This window comes from Thalassophryne amazonica, chromosome 7, assembly GCF_902500255.1.
Source record: "Thalassophryne amazonica chromosome 7, fThaAma1.1, whole genome shotgun sequence".
Taxonomy (NCBI): Eukaryota; Metazoa; Chordata; class Actinopteri; order Batrachoidiformes; family Batrachoididae; genus Thalassophryne; species Thalassophryne amazonica.
Window position 1 is genome coordinate 118,500,903 of NC_047109.1, and position 25,811 is coordinate 118,526,713.

The window sequence follows — 25,811 nt, forward strand, 5'->3', positions numbered from 1 at the left end:
AAGGTTGAAGTTTTTCATACCAGTGTCAGTATTGGCCCTGCATTTTGTCAGTCTAGCATAAAGTCACTGCACCTGTTTGACACTCTTGGTCTGGTGCCAAAACTCAATAATTTTTGTTCGCTGTAGTATGATTAATCTTGGCATTTTCCTGAGACTTGCTTGGCATCAACATAAACTTCAGGGTCCCTGCAAGTAAAAAAGAAACATTAAGTGATTAATTTTGTAGCATTTAAGCGTCAAACCGAGTGTTTTAAATGTTGTACATTTTTTGGGACACCCTATATATACACACACACACATATATACACTCAACAAAAATATAAACGCAACACTTTTGGTTTTGCTCCCATTTTGTATGAGATGAACTCAAAGATCTAAAACTTTTTCCACATACACAATATCACCTCAAATTTCCCTCAAATATTGTTCACAAACCAGTCTAAATCTGTGATAGTGAGCACTTCTCCTTTGCTGAGATAATCCATCCCACCTCACAGGTGTGCCATATCAAGATGCTGATTAGACACCATGATTAGTGCACAGGTGTGCCTTAGACTGCCCACAATAAAAGGCCACTCTGAAAGGTGCAGTTTTGTTTTATTGGGGGGGAAACCAGTCAGTATCTGGTGTGACCACCATTTGCCTCATGCAGTGCAACACATCTCCTTTGCATAGAGTTGATCAGGTTGTCAGTTGTGGCCTGTGGAATGTTGGTCCACTCCTCTTCAATGGCTGTGCGAAGTTGCTGGATATTGGCAGGAACTGGTACACGCTGTCGTATACGCCGGTCCAAAGCATCCCAAACATGCTCAATGGGTGACATGTCCGGTGAGTATGCCGGCCATGCAAGAACTGGGACATTTTCAGCTTCCAAGAATTGTGTACAGATCCTTGCAACATGGGGCCGTGCATTATCCTGCAGCAACATGAGGTGATGTTCTTGGATGTATGGCACAACAATGGGCCTCAGGATCTCGTCACAGTATCTCTGTGCATTCAAAATGCCATCAATAAAATGCACCTGTGTTCTTCGTCCATAACAGACGCCTGCCCATACCATAACCCCACCGCCACCATGGGCCACTCGATCCACAACATTGACATCAGAAAACCGCTCACCCACACGACGCCACACACGCTGTTTGCCATCTGCCCTGGACAGTGTGAACCGGGATTCATCCATGAAGAGAACACCTCTCCAACGTGCCAAACACCAGCGAATGTGAGCATTTGCCCACTCAAGTCGGTTACGACGACGAACTGGAGTCAGGTCGAGACCCCAATGAGGACGACGAGCATGCAGATGAGCTTCCCTGAGACGGTTTCTGACAGTTTGTGCAGAAATTCTTTGGTTATGCAAACCGATTGTTTCAGCAGCTGTCCGAGTGGCTGGTCTCAGACGATCTTGGAGGTGAACATGCTGGATGTGGAGGTCCTGGGCTGGTGTGGTTACACGTGGTCTGCTGTTGTGAGGCTGGTTGGATGTACTGCCAAATTCTCTGAAACGCCTTTGGAGACAGCTTATGGCATAGAAATGAACATTCAGTACACGAGCAACAGCTCTGGTTGACATTCCTGCTGTCAGCATGCCAACTGCACGCTCCCTCAAATCTTGCGACATCTGTGGCATTGTGCTGTGTGATAAAACTGCACCTTTCAGAGTGGCCTTTTATTGTGGGCAGTCTAAGGCACATCTGTGCACTAATCATGGTGTCTAATCAGCATCTTGATATGGCACACCTGTGAGGTGGGATGGATTATCTCAGCAAAGGAGAAGTGCTCACTATCACAGATTTAGACTGGTTTGTGAACAATATTTGAGGGAAATGGTGATATTGTGTATGTGGAAAAAGTTTTAGATCTTTGAGTTCATCTTATACAAAATGCATTTATATTTTTGTTGAGTATATATATATATATATATATATATATATATATATATATATGGTATTTGCCAAATCAAGCTTAAAGTTGTACTTCTTCAAAACTGGATTCACATCTCATCAAAACACACACCCCCCAAAAATTTGCTCTATCCACTTTTCATCAAGAATAAAAATGACATGTGATGTGATTGTCAGCTGAGCCCAACAATCACATGACAACTCAGCAACCCTTCTACAGAACCGAAGGCCAGGAGTGAAAGAAGAGCATGGAAAGAACAGAGATATAGTCGAGAGAGGATGTAGCACCAAAAACAAATTCTCCAAGTACTGTTCTAGAGCATGTGGAGCCCCCACCACCACCACCTTTTCCATTATCAGTAACGCTTGTGAGCACTTGAAAAGATATAAGAAAAAAAGGCGACTTTTTAAAATAGGTTTTCAAAAATTCAACATACATTTTTTTTATATTTTCTGAAATTGTAATTGTATTAAACTGCACAAAAGACATTTTTGAGTTCTACCTACTTCTGTCCATGATTGAGCTATTTTTATATGTAAAGGTGCAAAACTTGCAGGTAGAGTGAAAAATGAGTCCACAATGAGTAAAAATGTGTTCTACAACATTTTCATTCTGCCTTTGATTCATCTGTCCAGCAGCAATGAGATCACTGTATATTGCTACACCTCCAGCAGCCAAACACTGAGTGTGTTCTATTCACCTTGAGGCCATTTTTTTGCAATGGTAGTCGGCCAACAGGTAGACGTCCCCCTTCTCATTTACAACTACTGTTGCTGCATCACTTGCTGCTGCCATGGCGATGGAAACGTCTTTGTGGTGCAGAGCCGATACTTGCCGGGGGGCTGTCACACATTTGTCCCCATTGGGATCCAACAAATAACCTGAAGTGCAACAAACAACCTTAATTTTCACAAATATAAACAGCTTGTGTAGAGACTAGTCATTTAGCAGAATATTTTTTTTCATGAAAGAAAGGCAAATGTGACACACCTATCCCATAAAATAGAGGTTGTTCACTGCATCAAACTATTTTTTTTTTCTGTGCCACAAATATATAAAGAGAAAGTTAGTGGTGATTAAAGATGCATACCAAAAACAAATTCACGCCTTTAGTCTGTCATGGTAGCACCTGTATGGCCATTTTCTCATGCCACAATTTGATGGTTTCAGCTTCAAAAGCTAAAACTTTTCAGTCACTTCAAACACATGAATATTTTCCCTTCATGTAACATTTACTTTGTTTCTATTTAAAATGTGCAGCTTACCCAGCTGCCCTCCATTCAGTCCCATGGTGTAAACAGCTTCCCGGGTCCACAGCACAGTGTGGAACCTTCCTGCTGCCACTCCGATCACTGTCCTCCCTTTTAACATCTTGGAGAACACCTGCATGCACAGGCGGAAAACTCAAAACTACAGCACAAAGAAGTAGAATCTTACGTTCTCTTAACTGGGTAGGCTGAATACTTATTACATAACTTAAATGTGGCAAAGAGAAATCGTGCCCTCCAGTGTCGGTTAAAGTGTCTCTTACAGAAATACAAATATTATTTTAAAAAGTGCTTAATAATAGAATCCAAACACTTTCTTTGCACTGATGTCAATTCATGATTTATTAACATTTCATTGCAGCCATCAGGCCAAGAGTAAAATTAAGCTCCCAGTGAGGTCGGTCTCATTGTGCAGTAACTCAAACTGTAACCAGTCAACAAACTGTCACACAAGAAAATAAAATCAAGTTTAAAAAAGGAAAACATATATTTTACATTGCATTCTGTACCTATAATGGCAACAGTAAAGGGAAAAAAGGGGGGGGGGATACAGAGCATACTGCTGATTTACTGGCTACAACAAAAAGCAGTAAACATCAGAAACAATGTCAATCAATCACTTTTCCAGAAAATCTGATTTTATCTGTACACAATATGACCTCCTTACATCGAGATAGCTTTTGTTATCAGAGCAGGAACAAACGCTGAGCCGCTATAACACTGTGGACACTGACAGGTTAACTGAACGATTACACTATGTAACACAATTTTTGTTCGTGGCTTCTAAGTGTTATATTTCAACTGCTTATGTCTAAAGTCTATGGAAAAATGACTACATTCAGCACAAACTTTGATTTTATTTTTTTTAACGTTCTAGAAAGTTCTAAAAGGTTCTCGAAATTTCTAGATAATTCTGGAAACTTCTAGAAAATTCTGGACAGTTCTAGCAGTTATAGAAGACTACCCAGTAGTAGTGAAGGCGAATCGAGAATATTCTTGAAAACAGACAAATTTCAAAATATTGTCCTGATCACAGAAGCAAAGTTTCTGTAGAAGAACAGCTATTTTCTATTTATTTAAGGCATAACAGGTTAGGAAAACACACTGTGTACCCAGGAACAAAACCAAAATAACAATTTGTTACATAGTGTTATCTACACTCAACAAAAATATAAATGCAACACTTTTGGTTTTGCTCCCATTTTGTATGAGATGAACTCAAAGATCTAAAACTTTTTCCACATACACAATATCACCATTTCCCTCAAATATTGTTCACAAACCAGTCTAAATCTGCGATAGTGAGCACTTCTCCTTTGCTGAGATAATCCATCCCACCTCACAGGTGTGCCATATCAAGATGCTGATTAGACACTATGATTAGTGCACAGGTGTACCTTAGACTGCCCACAATAAAAGGCCACTCTGAAAGGTGCAGTTTTATCACACAGCACAATGCCACAGATGTCGCAAGATTTGAGGGAGCGTGCAATTGGCATGCTGACAGCAGGAATGTCAACCAGAGCTGTTGCTCGTGTATTGAATGTTCATTTCTCTACCATAAGCCGTCTCCAAAGGCGTTTCAGAGAATTTGGCAGTACATCCAACCAGCCTCACAACCGCAGACCACGTGTAACCACACCAGCCCAGGACCTCCACATCCAGCATGTTCACCTCCAAGATCGTCTGAGACCAGCCACTCGGACAGCTGCTGAAACAATTGGTTTGCATAACCAAAGAATTTCTGCACAAACTGTCAGAAACCGTCTCAGGGAAGCTCATCTGCATGCTCGTCGTCCTCATTGGGGTCTCGACCTCACTCCAGTTCGTCGTCGTAACTGACTTGAGTGGGCAAATGCTGACATTTGCTGGCGTTTGGCACGTTGGAGAGGTGTTCTCTTCACAGATGAATCCCGGTTCACACTGTCCAGGGCAGATGGCAGACAGCGTGTGTGGCGTCGTGTGGGTGAGCGGTTTTCTGATGTCAATGTTGTGGATCAAGTGGCCCATGGTGGCGGTGGGGTTATGGTATGGGCAGGCGTCTGTTATGGATGAAGAACACAGGTGCATTTTATTGATGGCATTTTGAATGCACAGAGATACCGTGATGAGATCCTGAGGCCCATTGTTGTGCCATACATCCAAGAACATCACCTCATGTTGCAGCAGGATAATGCACGGCCCCATGTTGCAAGGATCTGTACACAATTCTTGGAAGCTGAAAATGTCCCAGTTCTTGCATGGCCGGCATACTCACCGGACATGTCACCCATTGAGCATGTTTGGGATGCTCTAGACCAGCATATACGACAGCGTGTACCAGTTCCTGCCAATATCCAGCAACTTCACACAGCCATTGAAGAGGAGTGGACCAACATTCCACAGGCCACAATTGACAACCTGATCAACTCTATGCGAAGGAGATGTGTTGCACTGAATGAGGCAAATGGTGGTCACACCAGATACTGACTGGTATCCCCCCCCAATAAAACAAAACTGCACCTTTCATAGTGGCCTTTTATTGTGGGCAGTCTAAGGCACATCTGTGCACTAATCATGGTGTCTAATCAGCATCTTGATATGGCACACCTGTGAGGTGGGATGGATTATTTCAGCAAAGAAGTGCTCACTATCACAGATTTAGACTGGTTTGTGAACAATATTTGAGGGAAATGGTGATATTGTGTATGTGGAAAAAGTTTTAGATCTTTGAGTTCATCTCATACAAAATGGGAGCAAAACCAAAAGTGTTGCGTTTATATTTTTGTTGAGTGTAGTTCGCCTTATCAGAGCCTAGCAGTCCTTGTTGCATTTCTGGCTGCCCCATAAAGTGCAAATAAGTGGAGTGATGAGTAGTATGATGCTTATCCTGTTTTTATTCAAAAACATGAAGAGTTTAATTCTTCTCCTTATTCAAGAGTGTGATCTTTCAGTTTGAGAGCACAATTTATTAATTTTACTAATTTTTAAGACTCAGTACACACTCTTCAGTCACATCATCTTGTTTTAGTGTGGTTGGCATCCAGCTTAACAATACATTAATCACCACCTTCTGTTTTCCACCTTATTCTGAGCCCCCAATGAGGCTTTGCGTGAACGTCTGGTATGAACCAGAGACTTCCGGTATGGACCAGAACTGGCGTTTGTTTATATGCTAACCGTTTGTGCTAATCCACTTTCTACAAGGGTTCGAGACATAAACAGCAGCTGCCACAGCTCAAAGGAGACAACATTACAATCCCGCTGTCTACAAATATAGAGAGGTGGGAGGACGACGTGAAAAAGTGGCCTAAGATAACATACTCTCGTTTTGGGCAGGGAGGCAGTGAACAATCTTTAAAGCTCTGATGCATATCAGGACCTGCACCGTAATAAAGTCGGTCCCATTCTGTTAAAAGAGGTCTTAGGACACAACTTACTTACGTTAAGGCAGACATAGAGGCCAGCAGAAGCCTTGAAGTCCCTGATCACCGAGCCTGGGTTTGAGTTTGAACATCAGGTGAAATACAGACAGCAGGCTGGTCATGCATTGCAGGTCAAAGCAGATCTCCAGGTGGGTATCTTTAGTTAATTATAATGTATGAACTAATGTGGCAGAATACACGTGAGCCTCTGGACACCAACCGAGCACCTGGAGTTGGACATTTCATTTGACAAAGTCTTTCTAGACACATGAAGCACCTTCAGAATTTCTACTTTTCACATCTGCTTCCAACATTATGATAATGATGCAATAATGACAATGATAATGATGCAATACTTTTTTCCACAGTAAGTCAATTCAAAGTCGCAGACGCAGCCAAAGAAGTCAATAAAACTTTTTTTTATAATTATTAAACCAACTTAGATGGAAAATATGGTACTCCACAATGCTGCAAGGATTTCATGGCTCCCGATGAAACATGCTGCTGTTGCTTAAACCTTGCTAATGTAGCTCCTAATACTCTCTTTCTCGCCTGCTTTGTGATATTAATGGACTCCTCCCACTCGCTCCACTGGGGCCACAAACGCATGATCTCCGGCATGGAAGGTGGGCTCTCTGACCAGTCGGCTCAAACCCAGGCTCCGGCCTGAGTGTCCAGAGTATCCTTTTGGCTGTCAGGGGAGTGAGGCCTATTAACTACCACATGCACAGTGACTCCTGCTGGCCTCCGTCCCACTAAGACCATGCACAAATTTGAGGTTGGACTTGGTGACACAGGTTAGGCTAATTATTGCCCTCGTGTAGTCACTATTTAAAATGTTACATTAAAAATGCTGATCTCTCATAGGTCTTTTTCAGCGTTCCATGCAGTAATTTACAGCATACTCTCCCCTCATGATCCCTCATCAGATGCAGAACACACTCATCTACTGCTACAAAAATAGTGCTGTCACTCTTATTTAGTAATCAGAGTTACTTGCAAGCAGCTGTCCCTCTAATATCTAGAAAATGCAGCTCCCTGCTTCATCTTACCTGTTTAGGGACATGTGCAGAGGCAGGAGGAGGAGTTAGACCTAATTGGTGAAAAGTGTTGAGGCCAAAAGTGTAGACGTAACCTTCCTCTGTCAGTACCACAGTGTGATCTTTAGCTGCTGCCACCTGGGAGCAGTGGTGGGACATCAGACCCTCTACCATCTGAGGAACCTGGGAAGAATATTAAGAAAAATAAACTTTGTGTACAGAAATATTAACAGTAGGGCTTTAATGCTTCCTTCAAGAACACAAACTGGCAAAAAACTGTCTCAAATAATTTCCTTCATGGAAAAACTCCATACCAAAGTAGAGCACAGATGATACTCATTGGGTATTTCTACATTTCCCATAATCCCCGTGCACTTCCCAGAATGCACCGCAGCACCAGAAAAGTTCCGGCGTTTCAAAGCCATGTAAACAATGGCAAAGTGAGGATGTGGATGGCGCTGATTCAGCGACTTCATGAGCAATTATGATGATGATGATGACACATTCTCTCAAGTTGAGAGGGTTATCTAGAGGAGGTGTAGCACCTGTGATGAACTTCTGCCAAGCCCCAATGTTATCTTGTTGTCCAGACTTCACAAGGTGTGTTTACATTGTGCCCTAAACTGGAACTCTGCTGTAAATGACCTCTCGCGTGAGTTACGGATTACAAGACAGAGTGAGATTCACAACTGTGAAACAGCAAATTAATGCACTAACATGTTACATTTTGTCCAGGTTGTTAAAAAGAATAAACCATGTCAGTCCAGATGGTAGCATGTTAAAACCCTCACTGTTATCATGATGCAGACAAATGTGCCATCAGACACCAAAATGAGGGTTATCAAGCAGCTCATGTAAAGAGATAATCAGGACAACAGTGGGTTCAATAACACTCATTTCTTATAGTCAGTTAATGAATCTGTGTGTGATGCTGTGGCCAGCTGAGCCGCAGAAGGTCAAAACTGCAAGCTTTCTTCAGCTGTGACATCTCAAACGTATAAAGACGATCCAAACGTGCCACTGAATGTGGCAAATGCCATTTACTGGTCGCTAAAGAACGCTCAAGGGAACTGTGGAAAGGATGCCCAAGAGCAAGCCTCACCAGATACGTCTGTTCATCTCCGTGACCGAGTCGTCCTCCCTGTCCATGACCACATGTGAATACTTGACCTTTCTGAGAGAGAAACACAGAGTGGAACTTGCACAGGACGACCTACAGAGAGAAAAAAATATATAAAACACAAAACTTCAACCTTTAGCTTGTCATTTATAATTATTAACCCTAAAATGCCTGACCCATGAAATGTATGTATCAAACATGATATGTATGGCATTAAAGGGTTAAGAGTATGAGACACAGCCAGCATCTCAGCCAGTCAAGCAAAAGCTCCAGTTTAAGATAAATTTGCATTTCCATTATAATTTCGACCTCATATGGCAGATGCTGGGGTGCATGTCTTTCCATGTCCCTCAGCCAAACTCTCTTGTAGTGGTAGTAAAACACTACACCAATAAAGGCCAGGAACAATTGGAAAAGCAAACACCATTACTAATTCAAGGTTCCTTTCAAGCCTTTAAAGAGTGCAGGGATGTTTCCTGGAGTGTCACACTGACACATGTGCATAGACACTGATGTAGTTCATTTAATTAAAACGTGTCATTGTGGGATTAATATTTAACCCCGTGGCACCAGCTGGATTGGGCTGGGAGCACAAAGACTACATAGTGTACCACTGGGTCATTATGTGGTTAAGAAACCAGATCGCCTGCCATCTTAAGCTTAATGAAACTAATCTGCATGTTCGGAAAAATACCCCAGATATGTCTGCAAACAACCACAGATTAATATTTAACGAGTACTCACAAAGGTAAACCTGAAAATGGCAACAAACATTTAGTTCAAATTATGTAATGCTGTACAAGTAACACCTGGCAAGTACACACACACACGCGCACACACACACACACACACACACACACACACACACACACACACACACACACACACACACACAAACTGGTGCTAGCAGATATATTAATCACACTAAAAGCCTCCACTTGACAAATGGCATGAAAATGTAGCTCGGCTGGCACAGCCAGACAGCAAATGTTAACAGTGTGCATACCACCTTCACCAAGTCACACACTAACACAAACAACCACAAAAACACAGTCCTCAATTTTTGCTCTTTTTTAACATCCCACCTCCCAATTCTACAGTTACACAACACAAAAATGTTACGATTAACAGAGTAGCCTACCTGCTTGATGTAAATCCCACTTCGGGCAAACGTGTCCACAATCTCAGGGTGCTGTCGGCTCTCCTGATTACCGTGCCCAAGACTGAAGTTAGTATTGTTTCCCCAAGTGTACACTTCAGTTGGGTCTGCAAGGAGGAAATACATTTCCCATAATAACAGTCAAAAGGTCAGGTAGTACAGAAAGATGTCAGCCTGACAACAAGCTGAAACTAAATTAGTTATTAACCTGACCAATCAGGTGACCAAGGGCTGCACAGTGGCTTAGTGGTTAGCACCGGTGCGTCACAGCAAGAAGGTCGTGGAATCAATTCCCACCCTTTCTGTGTGGAGTTTGCATGTTCTCCCTGTGTCTGTGCGAGTTTCCTACAAAAATCAAAAACCTGCTTACTTAGAGTCTGCTCCTTTCTCTGCCCCTGACCAAGACAGCGTCTCTACATCTGGAGTTGGTCCCCAAGCGCCAGACTGTATATGTACAATAACAATAAAGTTTCTATTCTATTCTATCAATTACTAGAAAGTTAAAAGGCAGGCGTGTACATACAAAATAAACACAATCCTATATTCATTCTTCAAAAAAGAGCCATAAGAATTATAAATAAAACAATTTCTAGAGAAACAACAAACCCACTTACAGTGCTCAAATTTAAAGGACGTCACATGATATTTAACATGCTGTTCACCAACACAACACCAAAGTATTCGTCATTGTAAGTCTATACGCGCACATGTGGTCACGGTTAGCGGCCAATACCGTACATCACTGCTAATAACTAAACCTCTCGCTAGGCAAGTCAGCAGGTGCATTTCCAGAAAATGTTTTACTCAGCATTTCTCGGTGGGTGACGCAACGCAGAAACAGCACAACAGCAAAACAACGGAGTGAAATGAACACTGCAACAACAGATCATGAAACCTACTGAACTTTCATACAAAACTGATGGCACAGTATTCATTCAGATGAGTGGACCTGCAAGCAGACGCTTGGAAAAGTCACGAATATGGGCTTTCGACCAGATCACGGATGTGCACAAGCATAAACATGATAAAAAGTAGACGCCCCATTGGTTGCTGAGGCACAAGAAATGCGGCCGCCATCTTGGAGCGGTCATATATATATATATATATATATATATATATATATATATATATATATATATATATATATACATACATTCTCACACACACACACACACACACATGAGGTCTGTTAGAAAAGTATCGGACCTTTTTATTTTTTGCAAAAACCTGATGGATTTGAATCACGTGTTTGCATGAGCCAACCTTGAACCTTCGTGTGCATGTGTGAACTTTTTCACGCCTGTCGATTGCATCATTTCCTGGTAAGCAGCCTTTGTGTGGGACATGTGCAGTGCACTCGGCGGATTTTCATTTCAAGGAAAAAGACGGAACGACTGGAGCAGCGCCGCATCAAATCTTGCCAGAAACTGGGCGACAGCCAGGTGGAAAACATTCGGAAGATTCAGACGGCTTTTGGTGTCGATGCTATGGGCATCACACTGATTAAGGAGCAGTACAACCGGTTTAAAGACGTCCACACAACGGTGGAGAGCAAGCCACGCTCCGGTCGGCCATCAACATGCCGAAATGACCGGATCATTTCCAAAGTGAACACTGTGGTGATGTGGGACCGTCGTGTGACTATCCGAGAAATTGTGGAAGAGGTGGACATCAGCACTTTTTCAGCACATTCCACTGTGACAGAAGATTTGGCCATGAAAAGAGTGGCTGTGAAATTCATGCTGCTGCTGACAGCGGCGCAAAAGCGCCTCCGTGTTGAAGTCTCACAGGACATGCTGCGACATGCCCACCTCTTCCACAATTTTTCATATAGTCAAACGACTGGAAAGCCACTGAAAACCGTCTGAATCTTCCAAATGGTTTCCACCTGGCTGTCACCCAGTTTCTGGCAAAATTTGATGCGGCGCTGCTCCAGTCGTTCCGTCTTCTTCCTTGAAATGAAAATCCGCCGAGCGCACTACACACGTCCCACACAAAGGCTGCTTACCAGAAAATGATGCAATCGACAGGCGTGAAAAAGTTCACGCATGCGCACGAAGGTTCAAGGTTGGCTCATGTAAGCACACGTGATTCAAATCCATCAGGTTTTTGCAAAAAATAAAAAGGTCAGATACTTTTTTTGACAGACCTCATATATATATACGAGGTCTGTCCATAAAGTATAGGTCCTTTTTATTTTTTCAAAAACTATATGGATTTCATTCATATGTTTTTACGTCAGACATGCTTGAACCCTCGTGCACATGCGTGAGTTTTTCCACGCCTGTCGGTGACGTCATTCACCTGTGAGCACTCCTTGTGGGAGGAGTCGTCCAGCCCCTCGTCGGAATTCCTTTGTCTGAGAAGTTGCTGAGAGACTGGCGCTTTGTTTGATCAAAATTTTTTCTAAACCTGTGAGACACATCGAAGTGGACACGGATCGAAAAATTAAGCTGGTTTTCGGTGAAAATTTTAACGGCTGTCGCTTTAAGGACTTCCCACGGAGCGGGACGTCGCGCAGCGCTCCCAGGCGCCGTCGTCAGCCTGTTTCAAGCTGAAAACCTCCACATTTCAGCCTCTGTTGATCCAGGACGTCGTGAGAGAACAGAGAAGTTTCAGAAGAAGTCGGTTTCAGCATTTTATCCGGATATTCCACTGTTAAAGGAGATTTTTTTAATGTAAGATGTGCGGACGGGTCCGCGCGTCAGGACGCAGCCGGCGCAGTGGAGCGGCACAGGAAAAACACCTCCGTGTTGATAACCATTTGTAAAATCCAGGCAGCTTTTGATGGCTTTCAGTGGAGTGAGTATCTGAGAAATTGTTTAACAGCTGGGCATGTTCCAACTTGTCCTTAAGGCTTCCAACAGAGGTGTTTTTCCTGTGGCGGAGCGTCATGGCGGCTGCGAGCCGACGCTGCAATCCGTCTGCACGTCTTTCATAAATAAAATCTTTAACAGTGGAATATCCGGATAAAATGCTGAAACTGACTTCTTCTGAAACTTCTCTGTTCTCTCACGATGTCCTGGATCAATAGAGCCTGAAATGTGGAGGTTTTCAGCTTGAAACAGGCTGACGACGGCACCTGGGAGCGCTGCGCGACGTCCCGCTCTGTGGGAAGTCCTTAAAGCGACAGTATCACCTCAAAATCTCTCATCAGCCGTTAAAATTTTCACCGAAAACCAGCTTAATTTTTCGAACCGTGTCCACTTCGATGTGCCTCACAGGTTTAGAAAAAATTTTGATCAAACAAAGCGCCAGTCTCTCAGCAACTTCTCAGACAAAGGAATTCCGACGAGGGGCTGGACGACTCCTCCCACAAGGAGTGCTCACAGGCGAATGACGTCACCGACAGGCATGGAAAAACTCACGCATGCGCACGAGGGTTCAAGCATGTCTGACGTAAAAACATATGAATGAAATCCATATAGTTTTTGAAAAAAATAAAAAGGACTTATACTTTACGGACAGCCCTCGTATATGTTACATGTTCAACGGTTGAGAAAACATATCATTTTGAAACAGCTGTTTCAAGCTCCAAATGTATGTTTTTACTAATTCCATGCCTTCTATTTTTCGCAGGATATTTATTGTTTACAGCTATAACAGAATTATTACCTCTGTTTCAATGCATTTTTCAGTGGCTGCATTATGACTGCCATCGATGTGAATTCCGTAACAGTTTTGTCACGTCTGTAGACCACCATTTCCTGATGATCTTCTTGAAATTTTGTTCTAAAACTGGCTGTCGAGTTGTCAGTATCAACAATGGTGCTGAACACAATGGTATTTATGAATTTCAGTCTAAGCATGCTTGGTGCTGGTTCTCGATCTTCCATTAAACTCACTAATTATTGTACGTCACGTCAGTAGACCAAACAGTACCTTAGTGCTCAGAGTCTCCTAACCTATTACCATTGATTACTAATATTAGTAAACAACTTTTACACCTGCTATATCACGATATCACTCCACCTCATGCTTTATTTATCCTGTTTTCTGGTGGGGTTTTTTAACTATTCTGCAATTTTCCAATTAAAATCCAATGTAGTGGATCAAATGATTTACAACAAGTTGTAAAGCATCAATTCAGTGTCAAGGTGACAAAAGGTGTTCTGCATGCTATTTACACCTTACTTCAGCATTGATGCATACTTACAGGGCTGTCAATAAAGTATAGGTCCTTTTTATTTTTTTCAAAAACTATATGGATTTCATTCATATGTTTTTACGTCAGACATGCTTGAACCCTCGTGTGCATGCGTGAGTTTTTCCAAACCTGTCGGTGACATCATCCGCCTGTGAGCACTCCTTGTGGTAGGAGTCGTCCAGGCCCTTGTCGGAATTCCTTTGTCTGAGAAGTTGCTGAGAGACTGGCGCTTTGTTTGATCAAAATTTTTTCTAAACCTGTGAGACACATCGAAGTGGACACGGTTCGAAAAATTAAGCTGGTTTTCAGTGAAAATTTTAACGGCTGATGAGAGATTTTGAGGTGATACTGTCGCTTTAAGCACTTCCCACAGTGCGAGACGTCGCGCAGCGCTCTCAGGCGCCGTCATCAGCCTGTTTCAAGCTGAAAACCTCCACATTTCAGGCTCTGTTGATCCAGGACGTTGTGAGAGAACAGAGAAGTTTCAGAAGAAGTCGGTTTCAGCATTTTATCCGGATATTCCACTGTTAAAGGAGATTTTTTTTAATGAAAGACGTGCGGACGGGTCTGCGCGTCAGGACGCAGCCGGCGCGGTGCGGCGGCACAGGAAAAACACCTCCGTGTTGATAACCATTTGTAAAATCCAGGCGGCTTTTGATGGCTTTCAGTGGAGTGAGTATATGAGAAATTGTTTAACAGCTGGACATGTTACAACTTGTCCTTAAGGCTTCCAACAGAGGTGTTTTTCCTGTGGCGGAGCATCGCGACAGCTGCGAGCCGACGCTGCAATCCGCCCACACGTCTTTCATTAAAAAAAATCTCCTTTAACAGTGGAATATCCGGATAAAATGCTGAAACCGACTTCTTCTGAAACTTCTCTGTTCTCTCACGACGTCCTGGATCAATAGAGCCTGAAATGTGGAGGTTTTCAGCTTGAAACAGGCTGACGACGGCGCCTGAGAGCGCTGCGCGACGTCTCGCACCGTGGGAAGTCCTTAAAGCGACAGTATCACCTCAAAATCTCTCATCAGCCATTAAAATTTTCACTGAAAACCAGCTTAATTTTTCGAACCGTGTCCATTTCGATGTGTCTCACAGGTTTAGAAAAAATTTTGATCAAACAAAGCGCCAGTCTCTCAGCAACTTCTCAGACAAAGGAATTCCGACGAGGGGCTGGACGACTCCTCCCACAAGGAGTGCTCACAGGCGAATGACGTCACCAACAGGCGTGGAAAAACTCACGCATGTGCACGAGGGTTCAAGCATGTCTGACGTAAAAACATATGAATGAAATCCATATACTTTTTGAAAAAAATAAAAAGGACCTATACTTTATTGACAGACCTCGTATTCTTCATCATTGTCTCCACATAAACCACTCTTGTTCTGCTGTGTACGATGTCACATCTGTAGACCATAGACGTTTTACTTGTTTACAAGTTTGAGGTCTCCCAGGTTCTTTCTGACCAAATATATAGCGTTACCTAAACATTTTAAAATCTACATATTCTTATTTTGTAGGACCGTAATACATGGTTTGGTGTTTTATCCATTTTGATGTTAGAATTACACACTGTTTGTTAAATGTGACTTGATATTGCCTATAATTAAGGTACTTAGTGATACATATTTTTGACAATTAGTATTAATTGATTGTGTTCTTATTTATCTTGGTTTTCACTCCTTGCTTGCCTCTACTGGTGGTTGGCTCTCACTGCGGTATTGTATCACTTCCTGTTCCGGAGCACAGCGGTGTTTTTCTGTATCTGTTAGCTGTTTAATCTGCGCAGTTAGATTGATCTAATTAACTAGATTACGATTTGTTTCCCAGTGTAATCTTTACGTGCCTTAACTAAAGCACTCCTTCTGCTGAATCACCTCTAAATTATTTACACATTATTCACTTTGCGTGTTTTTAGGAATCCGCTAGCTTAGCATAGCTACTAGCTCTTAGCCGATTTAGCATGGCGGCTTCTCCTGTCTCTCCCGCACTTTTCTGCTCTGGGTGTGAAATGTTTAGTTATTCCTCGGCCTCCTTTAGCAGTAACGGTACTTGTAATAAGTGTAGCTTATTCGTAGCTTTGGAGGCCAGGCTGGGCGAATTGGAGACTCGGCTCCGCACCGTGGAAAATTCTACAGCTAGCCAGGCCCCTGTAGTCGGTGCGGACCAAGGTAGCTTAGCCGCCGTTAGTTACCCCCTGGCAGATCCCGAGCAGCCGGGAAAGCAGGCTGACTGGGTGACTGTGAGGAGGAAGCGTAGCCCTAAACAGAAGCCCCGTGTACACCGCCAACCCATTCACATCTCTAACCGTTTTTCCCCACTCGACGACACACCCGCCGAGGATCAAACTCTGGTTATTGGCGACTCTGTTTTGCGAAATGTGAAGTTAGCGACACCAGCAACCATAGTCAATTGTCTTCCGGGGCCAGAGCAGGCGACATTGAAGGAAATTTGAAACTGCTGGCTAAGGCTAAGCGTAAATTTGGTAAGATTGTAATTCACGTCGGCAGTAATGACACCCGGTTACGCCAATCGGAGGTCACTAAAATTAACATTGAATCGGTGTGTAACTTTGCAAAAACAATGTCGGACTCTGTAGTTTTCTCTGGGCCCCTCCCCAGTGACATGTTTAGCCGCATGTTCTCCTTGAATTGCTGGCTGTCTGAGTGGTGTCCAAAAAATGAGGTGGGCTTCATAGATAATTGGCAAAGCTTCTGGGGAAAACCTGGTCTTGTTAGGAGAGACGGCATCCATCCCACTTTGGATGGAGCAGCTCTCATTTCTAGAAATCTGGCCAATTTTCTTAAATCCTCCAAACCGTGACTATCCAGGGTTGGGACCAGGAAGCAGAGTTGTAGTCTTACACACCTCTCTGCAGCTTCTCTCCCCCTGCCATCCCCTCATTACCCCATCCCCGTAGAGACGGTGCCTGCTCCCAGACTACCAATAACCAGCAAAAATCTATTTAAGCATAAAAATTCAAAAAGAAAAAATAATATAGCACCTTCAACTGCACCACAGACTAAAACAGTTAAATGTGGTCTATTAAACATTAGGTCTCTCTCTTCTAAGTCCCTGTTGGTAAATGATATAATAATTGATCAACATATTGATTTATTCTGCCTTACAGAAACCTGGTTACAGCAGGATGAATATGTTAGTTTAAATGAGTCAACACCCCCGAGTCACACTAACTGTCAGAATGCTCGTAGCACGGGCCGGGGCGGAGGATTAGCAGCAATCTTCCATTCCAGCTTATTAATTAATCAAAAACCCAGACAGAGCTTTAATTCATTTGAAAGCTTGACTCTTAGTCTTGGCCATCAAAATTGGAAGTCCCAAAAACCAGTTTTATTTGTTATTATCTATCGTCCACCTGGTCGTTACTGTGAGTTTCTCTGTGAATTTTCAGACCTTTTGTCTTAGTGCTTAGCTCAGATAAGATAATTATAGTGGGCGATTTTAACATCCACACAGATGCTGAGAATGACAGCCTCAACACTGCATTTAATCTATTATTAGACTCTATTGGCTTTGCTCAAAAAGTAAATGAGTCCACCCACCACTTTAATCATATCTTAGATCTTGTTCTGACTTATGGTATGGAAATAGAAGACTTAACAGTATTCCCTGAAAACTCCCTTCTGTCTGATCATTTCTTAATAACATTTACATTTACTCTGATGGACTACCCAGCAGTGGGGAATAAGTTTCATTACACTAGAAGTCTTTCAGAAAGCGCTGTAACTAGGTTTAAGGATATGATTCCTTCTTTATGTTCTCTAATGCCATATACCAACACAGTGCAGAGTAGCTACCTAAACTCTGTAAGTGAGATAGAGTATCTCGTCAATAGTTTTACATCCTCATTGAAGACAACTTTGGATGCTGTAGCTCCTCTAAAAAAGAGAGCTTTAAATCAGAAGTGCCTGACTCCGTGGTATAACTCACAAACTCGTAGCTTAAAGCAGATAACCCGTAAGTTGGAGAGGAAATGGCGTCTCACTAATTTAGAAGATCTTCACTTAGCCTGGAAAAAGCCCTCCGTAAAGCTAGGACATCTTTCTACTCATCACTAATTGAAGAAAATAAGAACAACCCCAGGTTTCTTTTCAGCACTGTAGCCAGGCTGACAAAGAGTCAGAGCTCTATTGAGCTGAGTATTCCATTAACTTTAACTAGTAATGACTTCATGACTTTCTTTGCTAACAAAATTTTAACTATTAGAGAAAAAATTACTCATAACCATCCCAAAGACGTATCGTTATCTTTGGCTGCTTTCAGTGATGCCTGTATTTGGTTAGACTCTTTCTCTCCGATTGGTCTGTCTGAGTTATTTTCATTAGTTACTTCATCCAAACCATCAACATGTTTATTAGACCCCATTCCTACCAGGCTGCTCAAGGAAGCCCTACCATTATTTAATGCTTCGATCTTAAATATGATCAATCTATCTTTGTTAGTTGGCTATGTACCACAGGCTTTTAAGGTGTCAGTAATTAAACCATTACTTAAAAAGCCATCACTTGACCCAGCTATCTTAGCTAATTATAGGCCAATCTCCAACCTTCCTTTTCTCTCAAAAATTCTTGAAAGGGTAGTTGTAAAACAGCTAACTGATCATCTGCAGAGGAATGGTCTATTTGAAGAGTTTCAGTCAGGTTTTAGAATTCATCATAGTACAGAAACAGCATTAGTGAAGGTTACAAATGATCTTCTTATGGCCTCGGACAGTGGACTCATCTCTGTGCTTGTTCTGTTAGTGCTTGTTCTGTTAGACCTCAGTGCTGCTTTTGATACTGTTGACCATAAAATTTTATTACAGAGATTAGAGCATGCCATAGGTATTAAAGGCACTGCGCTGCGGTGGTTTGAATCATATTTGTCTAATAGATTACAATTTGTTCATGTAAATGGGGAATCTTCTTCACAGACTAAAGTTAATTATGGAGTTCCACAAGGTTCTGTGCTAGGACCAATTTTATTCACTTTATACATGCTTCCCTTAGGCAGTATTATTAGACGGTATTGCTTAAATTTTCATTGTTACGCAGATGATACCCAGCTTTATCTATCCATGAAGCCAGAGGACACACACCAATTAGCTAAACTGCAGGATTGTCTTACAGACATAAAGACATGGATGACCTCCAATTTCCTGCTTTTAAACTCAGATAAAACTGAAGTTATTGTACTTGGCCCCACAAATCTTAGAAACATGGTGTCTAACCAGATCCTTACTCTGGATGGCATTACCCTGACCTCTAGTAATACTGTGAGAAATCTTGGAGTCATTTTTGATCAGGATATGTCATTCAAAGCGCATATTAAACAAATATGTAGGACTGCTTTTTTGCATTTACGCAATATCTCTAAAATCAGAAAGGTCTTGTCTCAGAGTGATGCTGAAAAACTAATTCATGCATTTATTTCCTCTAGGCTGGACTATTGTAATTCATTATTATCAGGTTGTCCTAAAAGTTCCCTAAAAAGCCTTCAGTTAATTCAAAATGCTGCAGCTAGAGTACTGACGGGGACTAGAAGGAGAGAGCATATCTCACCCATATTGGCCTCTCTTCATTGGCTTCCTGTTAATTCTAGAATAGAATTTAAAATTCTTCTTCTTACTTATAAGGTTTTGAATAATCAGGTCCCATCTTATCTTAGGGACCTCGTAGTACCATATCACCCCAATAGAGCGCTTCGCTCTCAGACTGCAGGCTTACTTCTAGTTCCTAGGGTTTGTAAGAGTAGAATGGGAGACAGGGCCTTCAGCTTTCAGGCTCCTCTCCTGTGGAACCAGCTCCCAATTCAGATCAGGGAGACAGACACCCTCTCTACTTTTAAGATTAGGCTTAAAACTTTCCTTTTTGCTAAAGCTTATAGTTAGGGCTGGATCAGGTGACCCTGAACCATCCCTTAGTTATGCTGCTATAGACGTAGACTGCTGGGGGGTTCCCATGATGCACTGTTTCTTTCTCTTTTTGCTCTGTATGCACCACTCTGCATTTAATCATTAGTGATCGATCTCTGTTCCCCTCCACAGCATGTCTTTTTCCTGGTTCTCTCCCTCAGCCCCAACCAGTCCCAGCAGAAGACTGCCCCTCCCTGAGCCTGGTTCTGCTGGAGGTTTCTTCCTGTTAAAAGGGAGTTTTTCCTTCCCACTGTAGCCAAGTGCTTGCTCACAGGGGGTCGTTTTGACCGTTGGGGTTTTACATAATTATTGTATGGCCTTGCCTTACAATATAAAGCGCCTTGGGGCAACTGTTTGTTGTGATTTGGCGCTATATAAAAAAATTGATTGATTGATTGATTGATTTAGAATAAACAAGAAAAACAACTTACTTATTTGGAAAAAAAACTGTTATGTTATGCCATATTTGTTCTGAAAACACGTTTATAACTTGAACGCCATGCCCGTAGACTTGTCTGTTGGGTCATTCCATATGAAATCACCAAAGGTCCCAGTTTCATGGTTTTAGAATTGCCTGGTTTTGATATATTTTGTAGCCAGTGTTGACAGAAGAAGAATGGTCTTGGCGGCAGCTCAATATCTTGTTTCGTTTAGATTCTATGGAGGTTTTAAAAAGGGGGCGTGTCCGTGTTAACCCTCTGTATTCCGTTTGTGACCATGTTTACTTGGCCATAAATCAAAAACAAGAAAAGATATTAACTTGATATTTTCAGAATTTGTTTATTCTGTCTTAAAGTTTATGTAAAATGTACAGTTGAAGAAATTAACCCCCTGGGGGCCACGCCATTAATTATCAAAAAATGAAATTTGACAAAAATGTTCCGAAAGTGTGCTGACTTTGTTGTGCATTTAACCGTATTTGCCTTGTAATGTAAAAAATGCTGTTTGGCATGTTGGTAGTACTAATGTTAGGCTTCCTTGGGATGCAAAGAACAACACCACAATGTCCTCAGATTTTGCCCAAAATTAACCCTTGTCCGGCCATTTTTACCAAATATGTTCCTTTGGCACCCCCTTTTGGGCATGTGGGCATCTTTTGATTTTTATTTTGTGGGTCTCAAATGAAAGGTCTTCATTGGAACTTCAAATTAAACCTGGTACCAACATCTAACAAAGAGGCCTGATGGGAAAACAAATGCCCTCACCTTAATCAAAATGTACATGAAAATGTACAGAAATGTACAGGAAATATAAGACAGTCTATACGATAGCCATTCTGAAATCCATCCAGCATTTATACACATACATTGCTACATTATAAACAATGTCTGTATCACAGAATAAACAAAGCACAGTAACATGTAGCTACCTGTATATAAGCCATGCCCATGCATGGACTAACTTAAGTTCATGCAAAGGTGGTTATTAATCATATGAACGGAATTTTTCCTTAATGTTGACTTCAAACTCACTTTGCATAGATTTGCTTGTGACAGGGATCATTCTTAAAAACACCAATTGGTGTTTTTAAGAATGATCCCTAGTTACTGTGCTCAACACGAGCTATAAAATATATCAAAACCAGGCAATTCTAAAACTATAAAACTGGGATTTCCCCTTATTTTGGATGACTTCATATGGAATGACCCTGTTTTTTGACACTGGTCATTTAACTGCATCACATATGTCTTGGTATAATGAATAGATGGACATCTCAAGACTATATAATTATTCATAGTGTTTTACAACTTCAGTAAACCACTGCATGTGTTATTGAAGATTCTCTGGTTTAAATATACATTAGTGTTCAGAATAATAGTAGTGCTATGTGACTAAAAAGATTAATCCAGGTTTTGAGTATATTTCTTATTGTTACATGGGAAACAAGGTACCAGTAGATTCAGTAGATTCTCACAAATCCAACAAGACCAAGCATTCATGATATGCACACTCTTAAGACTATGAAATTGGGCTATTGGTAAAAAAAAAAAGTAGAAAAGGGGGTGTTCACAATAATAGTAGCATCTGCTGTTGACGCTACAAACTCAAAACTATTATGTTCAAACTGCTTTTTTAGCAATCCTGTGAATCACTAAACTAGTATTTAGTTGTATAACCACAGTTTTTCATGATTACATCTTCGAGGCATTAATTTTGTTGGTTTGGAACCAAGATTTTGCTGGTTTATTAGTGTGCTTGGGGTCATTGTCTTGTTGAAACACCCATTTCAAGGGCATGTCTTCTTCAGCATAAGGCAACATGACCTCTTCAAGTATTTTGACATATCCAAACTGATCCATGATACCTGGTATGTGATATATAGGCCCAACACCATAGTAGGAGAAACATGCCCATATCATGATGCTTGCACCACCATGCTTCACTGTCTTCACTGTGAACTGTGGCTTCAATTCAGAGTTTGGGGGTCGTCTCACAAACTGTCTGCGGCCCTTGGACCCAAAAAGAACAGTTTTACTCTCATCAGTCCACAAAATATTCCTCCATTTCTCTTTAGGCCAGTTGATGTGTTCTTTGGCAAATTGTAACCTCGTCTGCACGTCTTTTATTTAACAGAGGGACTTTGTTGGGGATTCTTGCAAATAAATTAGCTTCACACAGGCATCTTCTAACTGTCACAGCACTTACAGGTAACTCCAGACTGTCTTTGATCATCCTGGAGCTGATCAATGGGTGAGCCTTTGCCATCCTGGTTATTCTTCTATCCATTTTAATGGTTGTTTTTCGTTTTCTTCCACGCGTCTCTGGTTTTTTGTCCATTTTAAAGCAATGGAGATCAAAGCAATGGAGATGAACAGCCTATAACTTTTTGCACCTGCGTATACGTTTTCCCCTCTCCAATCAACTTTTTAATCAAACTACGCTGTTCTTCTGAACAATGTCTTGAACGTCCCATTTTCCTCAGGCTTTCAAAGACAAAAGCATGTTCAACAGGTGCTGGCTTCATCCTTAAATAGGGGACACCTGATTCACACCTGTTTGTTCCACAAAACTGACAAACTCACTGACTGAATGCCACACTACTATTATTGTGAACACCCCCCTTTTCTACTTTTTTTTTTTTACTAATAGCCCAATTTCATAGCCTTAAGAGTGTGCATATCATGAATGCTTGGTCTTGTTGGATTTGTGAGAATCTACTGAATCTACTGGTACCTTGTTTCCCATGTAACAATAAGAAATATACTCAAAACCTGGATTAATCTTTTTAGTCACATAGCACTACTATTATTCTGAACACTACTGTAAAAACATACTGATATGTGAATAATATTAAAAATGTTTTTCCTACTCTTAGTGCTAATGTTTTTGAAGGTACATGATGATTAAAATTACAACTACTGTATTCTTACTGTTGTATTTTTTTGTTCCTTAAAGTCTCACCTTTTACAGTGTCTATTGTTTTCCCAGTTTGACTGACAATAAATATGTTCAACTTCAACTGAGTTTATTGTGTCACTTTTCTTAATGACACGTCTGTAAACCAGTATATTTTACAAATATGTTCAATATTTTACCACATTTTTATGGAAAAATGAAATTCCATTATGTTTTTGCTGCTTCTGCCAGTTAACGAATTGTATTGGCTACAAAATTAAGGCATTTCCATAAGGCTAACTCACAATTAATTTTGAGGGGTAGGTGTCCACCATTTTGGTACCCTAAGTGAATTTCAGCCCTAAATTAGTTGACTTTACTGCCACTATCTGCTTCTCTATCATATATACAACCCCTGGCAAAAATGATGGAATCACCGGCCTCGGAGGATGTTCATTCAGTTGTTTAATTTTGTAAAAAAAAAGCAGATCACAGACATGACACAAAACTAAAGTCATTTCAAATGGCAACTTTCTGGCTTTAAGAAACACTATAAGAAATCAAGAAAAAAAGATTGTGGCAGTCAGTAATGGTTACTTTTTTAGACCAAGCAGAGGAAAAAAATATGGAATCACTCAATTCTGAGGAAAAAATTATGGAATCACCCTGTAAATTTTCATCCCCAAAACTAACACCTGCATCATATCAGATCTGCTCGTTAGTCTGCATCTAAAAAGGAGTGAACACACCTTGGAGAGCTGTTGCACCAAGTGGACTGACATGAATCATGGCTCCAACACGAGAGATGTCAATTGAAACAAAGGAGAGGATTATCAAACTCTTAAAAGAGGGTAAATCATCACGCAATGTTGCAAAAGATGCTGGTTGTTCACAGTCAGCTGTGTCTAAACTCTGGACCAAATACAAACAACATGGGAAGGTTGTTAAAGGCAAACATACTGGTAGACCAAGGAAGACATCAAAGCATCAAGACAGAAAACTTAAAGCAATATGTCTCAAAAATCGAAAAATGTACAACAAAACAAATGAGGAACGAATGGGAGGAAACTGGAGTCAACGTCTGTGACCGAACTGTAAGAAACCGCCTAAAGGAAATGGGATTTACATACAGAAAAGCTAAATGAAAGGCATCATTAACACCTAAACAGAAAAAACAAGGTTACAATGGGCTAAGGAAAAGCAGTCGTGGACTGTGGATGACTGGATGAAAGTCATATTCAGTGATGAATCTCGAATCTGCATTGGGCAAGGTGATGATGCTGGAACTTTTGTTTGGTGCCGTTCCAATGAGATTTATAAAGATGACTGCCTGAAGAGAACATGTAAATTTCCACAGTCATTGATGATATGGGGCTGCATGTCAGGTAAAGGCACTGGGGAGATGGCTGTCATTACATCATCAATAAATGCACAAGTTTACGTTGATATTTTGGACAATTGAAAGGATGTTTGGGATGATGAAATCATTTTTCAAGATGATAATGCATCTTGCCATAGAGCAAAAACTGCAAAAACATTCCTTGCAAAAAGACACATAGGGTCAATGTCATGGCATAGGGTCAATGTCAATGAGCAGATCTGATTTGATGCAGGTGTTAATTTGCAGGATGAAAATTTACAGGGTGATTCCATAATTTTTTCCTCAGAATTGAGTGATTCCATATTTTTTCCTCTGCTTGGTCTAAAAAAGTAACCGTTACTGACTGCCACAATCTTTTTTTCTTGATTTCTTATAGTGTTTCTTAAAGCCAGAAAGTTGCCATTTGAAATGACTTTAGTTTTGTGTCATGTCTGTGATCTGCTTTTTTTCTACAAAATTAAACAACTGAATGAACATCCTCTGAGGCCGGTGATTCCATACTTTTTGCCAGGGGTTGTATGTGTGTGTGTGTGTGTGTGTGTGTGTGTGTATATATATATATAATGTGTGTGTTTACAGTGTTTGCAAAATATCTGTCTACAGTCTAGGCTATATCAGAATATTCTATTACTGTAAATCCCACTATGATTTATTTAAATTTCTATTTAAATAGGACAAACCATTTGTCCTGTATCATAGCTACATGGATGACATTTGTGTAAAAAAACGTGAACATCAGTTTAATATTAAGAGAGTTACGATGGATTAAATGCACTGTGCTGCACTGAGAGGAGTGGGTCGGACGACTGGTCTAAGATGGTGGCCCCACAGCTCGTCAGCACCAATAGGCAGTAGCGGCCGATGTGGCATTGACTCTTTATAATGTCTAAGTGCATGAGTGTCACACGTGCCACCCAGTTCAGTGCTCTGTACAGAAAAGATGACATGCTTCACCCCCAACTCTTCACCCTTATCATGACCACATTGAAATTAACACAGTTATCAAATTAATAATTAAAAACAACATCACACTTGTGCAAACTTTGTAATTAATCTGCGGCTCCATTCTTAACAGCAGCAGTTTGTCTACATTCCATTCAAAAGCGCACTGGGACGTTTGGTCAGAGCGACGTAAG

General features: G+C 41.3%; 1 protein-coding gene across 1 annotated transcript in view; it reads right to left on the bottom strand.

The window, feature by feature from the left end:
• ibtk (inhibitor of Bruton agammaglobulinemia tyrosine kinase) overlaps positions 1–25,811 on the bottom strand; it is a 93,564-nt gene that overhangs the window by 54,577 nt on the left and 13,176 nt on the right. Inside the window, 5 exon segments of the mRNA XM_034175415.1 lie at positions 2,606–2,786; positions 3,171–3,288; positions 7,630–7,800; positions 8,720–8,830; positions 9,879–10,003. Of these exon segments, the coding sequence (XP_034031306.1) occupies positions 2,606–2,786; positions 3,171–3,288; positions 7,630–7,800; positions 8,720–8,830; positions 9,879–10,003 (706 nt within the window).